The following is a 5,414-nucleotide window of genomic DNA, read 5'->3' on the forward strand; positions in this document are numbered from 1 at the left end:
TGAGACAAAAACTCATACAGGGGCATTTTTTTGCCCCAATATCTTGAATTTTAGGGCATACCTGCATTTATGGAGTTGTTGCCCTGCATTATATTTGTCAACAGTCAATTTTATTAAATGTAAGATGACGTACAGGTCTGGGGGTGGGGCCAGTGTGCCTAATTAATTGCATTATATTAATTATATTTCACACTTAATGTTACATTAAGTATAAAATATTGTATTTAATCTTAATTTTAAGTGTTTTTGTGTTAGTTGTAGTGTATGAGCGATGGCAGCATCTCATCTTCTGGACGAACGAGAAGATGATAAACCCAGCGGTGGCTACCATGTGATGGTGACGATTGAGGATAGGCCACGCCCCCAGGCCACGCCCACCGGACGGACACGCCCCTCTATGGTCACGCCCAGTGGCGATCAGGTAGACGATAAGTCAGACAACAGCAAGCCGACGCGTTTGGCGCGGAGTTTCCGTAAAGCCTTGCGGAAAAACCAGGACTACATTCGCATCATCGTCCCGAAGTCCAGCGGCTCCCGGCTGCCGTCGGAATGGTGGAAGACGGGAATCGCCTTCATCTGGGCCGGATTTAACCTCATCCTTACTACCGTCATGATCACCGTCGTCCACGAGAGAGTCCCGGATAAATCCGTCAGCCCGCCGTTACCGGACAAGTTCTTCGATTATGTGCCGCGTGTGGAGTGGGCGTTTTCTGTCACCGAGGTAAACGGGATGATCCTCGTGGCTCTGTGGTTCATTCAGTGGCTCTTCCTCAAGCACAGGTAAGCGTTCAGTGTAGGGCTGTCAAAAAATGCAAAAACATTGTGTTCAAATTTTAGGTGTGCGTCAGGCAGCTTATCAGTGGACACAAGATCCGAAGTGTCGTTGCATTTTAATGTTTTTTAATAGCTTATCCAGTTGAAGCCACTAGATGAGGCGCTGCTGCGTTGTTCGTTCAAAATGTTGCGGGAAAAGAGAACATCAATGCAGAGAATATCTTGTTTACGGCAAAACCGAAACCAAGCCATTCACACAGAACGCATATTTATTGCATTTTCTAGAGGGACATCTATCAGCTTTGCACTCGCGTCTCGCACGCATGTTTAGAAAGCCATGTAAAATTAATGCAAGTTCAACTTTTAAAAAAACACGTCTCGAGACTTTATGGTGGTTGTCCGCCATCCCGCTGCATCTCATGCTTTTAAATGAAGAATGTACTCTTTGTGATTTGGTTTTTGGTCCTTTGTATTAAACTATGCATACATGCATGATGCTGTTTTGTTAATTGTTTAAGCAACTTAATTATATTTGGTTTATAAACATTATTTGAAACATTATGCACTTTTTTCAAAGATGGTCGTATGATTTGAATAAACGTGCATTAGTAATATTATGCTCGATGCGCCCTCTTGTGGCCTCAGGAGAGAAGACAAAAGCTTTTCCCCCCTAATTGAAATTATGCCTTTTAAATTAGAATATAATTTGAATATTGATAATATTTAAGTACAAAATTTGAAATTAGTTTTTCAGCCGTTTTGACATCCTTAGTTCTTTTTTGCCCCAATATCTTGAATTTTAGGGCATACCTGCATTTATGGAGTTGTTGCCCTGCATTATATTTGTCAACAGTCAATTTTATTAAATGTAAGATGACGTACAGGTCTGGGGGTGGGGCCAGTGTGCCTAATTAATTGCATTATATTAATTATATTTCACACTTAATGTTACATTAAGTATAAAATATTGTATTTAATCTTAATTTTAAGTGTTTTTGTGTTAGTTGTAGTGTATGAGCGATGGCAGCATCTCATCTTCTGGACGAACGAGAAGATGATAAACCCAGCGGTGGCTACCATGTGATGGTGACGATTGAGGATAGGCCACGCCCCCAGGCCACGCCCACCGGACGGACACGCCCCTCTATGGTCACGCCCAGTGGCGATCAGGTAGACGATAAGTCAGACAACAGCAAGCCGACGCGTTTGGCGCGGAGTTTCCGTAAAGCCTTGCGGAAAAACCAGGACTACATTCGCATCATCGTCCCGAAGTCCAGCGGCTCCCGGCTGCCGTCGGAATGGTGGAAGACGGGAATCGCCTTCATCTGGGCCGGATTTAACCTCATCCTTACTACCGTCATGATCACCGTCGTCCACGAGAGAGTCCCGGATAAATCCGTCAGCCCGCCGTTACCGGACAAGTTCTTCGATTATGTGCCGCGTGTGGAGTGGGCGTTTTCTGTCACCGAGGTAAACGGGATGATCCTCGTGGCTCTGTGGTTCATTCAGTGGCTCTTCCTCAAGCACAGGTAAGCGTTCAGTGTAGGGCTGTCAAAAAATGCAAAAACATTGTGTTCAAATTTTAGGTGTGCGTCAGGCAGCTTATCAGTGGACACAAGATCCGAAGTGTCGTTGCATTTTAATGTTTTTTAATAGCTTATCCAGTTGAAGCCACTAGATGAGGCGCTGCTGCGTTGTTCGTTCAAAATGTTGCGGGAAAAGAGAACATCAATGCAGAGAATATCTTGTTTACGGCAAAACCGAAACCAAGCCATTCACACAGAACGCATATTTATTGCATTTTCTAGAGGGACATCTATCAGCTTTGCACTCGCGTCTCGCACGCATGTTTAGAAAGCCATGTAAAATTAATGCAAGTTCAACTTTTAAAAAAACACGTCTCGAGACTTTATGGTGGTTGTCCGCCATCCCGCTGCATCTCATGCTTTTAAATGAAGAATGTACTCTTTGTGATTTGGTTTTTGGTCCTTTGTATTAAACTATGCATACATGCATGATGCTGTTTTGTTAATTGTTTAAGCAACTTAATTATATTTGGTTTATAAACATTATTTGAAACATTATGCACTTTTTTCAAAGATGGTCGTATGATTTGAATAAACGTGCATTAGTAATATTAAGCTCGATGCGCCCTCTTGTGGCCTCAGGAGAGAAGACAAAAGCTTTTCCCCCCTAATTGAAATTATGCCTTTTAAATTAGAATATAATTTGAATATTGATAATATTTAAGTACAAAATTTGAAATTAGTTTTTCAGCCGTTTTGACATCCTTAGTTCAGTGAGAGGGGCTGTGCGATTAATAAATAAAACTTAAATCATGATATGACTTAATGCGATTATTAAATCACAAAGGCTATGACTTAATTAAATAAATAAATGCGCTGCATGTTTCAGAATGAAGTGCGTCACTGTGTTCATTTACACGCGAGCAGCTCATGATCCAGTGCTTTTAGTATCTCAGTTCACAGTGAATGTTGCTTTATATGAACTCCATCTGCATTTGAGTTTGAGTCGTTTGTACTGACTTTTTTTTGACATATCGCAAATAGTAACTTGCAATTGCATAGATATAAACTCGCAGTTGCGAGAAATAAGTCAGAATTGTGAGATCCATGACTGTATCAAATGCATTAGCCGTGATGTATTTGTTATTTTCCCCCCCTGTGCAATGCTGAATTGGGAAGCTTTGGTGCTTTTATCTCATGCTGCTTCTGTCTGTAGCTCTACGGTGATTCTCACAGCAAGATCGAGCGTGTTTTGCAGCTGGTGTCTGGAGGAGGTTTGTCCATCACTGGCTCTCATCTCATGTGTGGAGACTTCCTATACAGCGGCCACACAGTCATGCTGACCCTCACCTTCCTCTTCATCCAGGAATGTGAGTATGAGAAACCATCATCATCATCATTTCCATCGGGTCTCGGTGCACTTCGCATTCACACTGTAGTTTGTTTTAACTCGGTTTATGTTTTGAAATGAATTGTTTTGTGTGGTAGACTCGCCCCGCTCGTTGCTATGGCGTTGCTATCATGTGATCTGCTGGTTGCTAAGCGCGGTGGGCGTGGTCTGCATCCTGATAGCGCATGAGCATTACAGCGTGGATGTAGTTGTGGCGTATTTCATCACCTCACGCCTCTTCTACTGGTACCACACCATAGCCAACAACCAGGTAAAAGCCTTTAAAACTGCTTTGTTCAACTTCTATTCCGTATTCTTTAGTGCTGTCAAACGATTAATCGCATCCAAAATAAGTGTTTGTTTACATAATATATGTCTGTGTATATAAATATATACATGTAGATATTTTCTAAATATATGCTGTATGTGTGCATTTATGTATACATAATAAATATACACAGTACACACACATATAGTATGTAAACAAACACTTTTATTTTGAATGCGATTAATAGTTTGACAGCACTAATATTCTTGCATGGAAACTCGTGTGGGAAATGCAAACTTGCTGAGATGCAGCTGCATGATGAGATGAATATTTACCTAATATGTTAAAAATCTGGGAAAAAATCTTTATGGCGCAGGTCAAATTCAGCCTAATTGGATTCAATACGGTCTAAAAAGACACTAGGTACAACAAACAACAAAATTGGGTCAAATCTATGGAAGCTATGTTTATATCTGTGTTTCCACCATGGAATAAAAAAAAAAAGGTAATTGCGACTGCGATCTCACAATTCTGAGAAAGAGATATTCTGAGAATTGCAAGGTATTCATTCAGGATTGTGAGAGCTGAACTTGCAATTGCAAGAAAAAAGATAAAAAGTCAGAATTGGGGGATATTCACTAAGAATTGTGAGATACAAAAGCGCAATCCTGAGACGAAAAGTCGGAATTGTTAGATTTGAACGTGCAATTGCAAGAAAAAAAGTCAGAATTTTTATTTAAAAGTCACTTTTAATTCCTTGGCAGATCAAAAAAGAATTGTGAGAGAAAAAATGTCTTATATCGGGTAATTCAGTTTTTTCTCAGAACTGCGGAAATGGAGGAAAAAGTCAGAATTCTAAGATTAAAGGTCCCATATTGTCAAAACTGATTTTTCATGATAACTGAGGTCTAATGTAACTACCATATAAGTTTCAAAACAGTCAGTCCACAGTAAAATGCACACAGCCTGCTTAAAGTAGCTGTGATTTTTCACGAACCGTTGTGACTTCTGTAAAAAGTTGAGGTCAGAACTACAGTCACCACCTTCAGTCACCCCCCCGAGCCCCGCCCACCGTCCCACTCTCCTTTAGCCACACCCCCAGACAACATCGCGTCCATGCCATTGCTGAGCAACGACAACAACACGGAAACATGTCGAAGAGGTTAACTTTAACCACGAAACCAGATCGGCCGAGCTGTAACGTTACACTCTCTCTCAAAGGATGGACGATCTGACAGGATTGTTACTATGAAGTGATCACATCTAGCGTGTATAGACATGTATAGTAAAGACAAACTCACCGTGTCTATCTAGTCATGCTGAATTTCAGAAGGAAACAATTTTTACAGCTACATTATTGTTCCAGCCACAATTAATCACAACAATGTATATACAATTACAAGTGATTATATATGAATCGTCAGTTTGTTGTTTTACACACATGCACACAGACATT

The 5,414-nt window shown here is 40.8% G+C and overlaps 1 protein-coding gene across 1 annotated transcript in view; it reads left to right on the forward strand.

Moving 5' to 3' along the window:
• The first annotated feature begins 245 nt into the window (after positions 1 to 245).
• The window catches only part of LOC107564763 (phosphatidylcholine:ceramide cholinephosphotransferase 2-like), a 7,563-nt gene continuing 2,394 nt past the window's right edge, over positions 246 to 5,414 (forward strand). The window contains exons 1-5 of the mRNA XM_016249915.1: positions 246 to 780; positions 1,878 to 2,303; positions 3,070 to 3,073; positions 3,517 to 3,670; positions 3,789 to 3,961. Coding sequence (XP_016105401.1) covers positions 272 to 780; positions 1,878 to 2,303; positions 3,070 to 3,073; positions 3,517 to 3,670; positions 3,789 to 3,961 — 1,266 coding nt within the window. The 5' untranslated portion in view covers positions 246 to 271. The remainder of the gene's footprint in view (positions 781 to 1,877; positions 2,304 to 3,069; positions 3,074 to 3,516; positions 3,671 to 3,788; positions 3,962 to 5,414) is intronic.

Source organism: Sinocyclocheilus grahami, unplaced genomic scaffold (genome assembly GCF_001515645.1).
Source record: "Sinocyclocheilus grahami isolate Dianchi unplaced genomic scaffold, SAMN03320097.WGS_v1.1 scaffold959.1, whole genome shotgun sequence".
Classification (NCBI taxonomy): domain Eukaryota; kingdom Metazoa; phylum Chordata; class Actinopteri; order Cypriniformes; family Cyprinidae; genus Sinocyclocheilus; species Sinocyclocheilus grahami.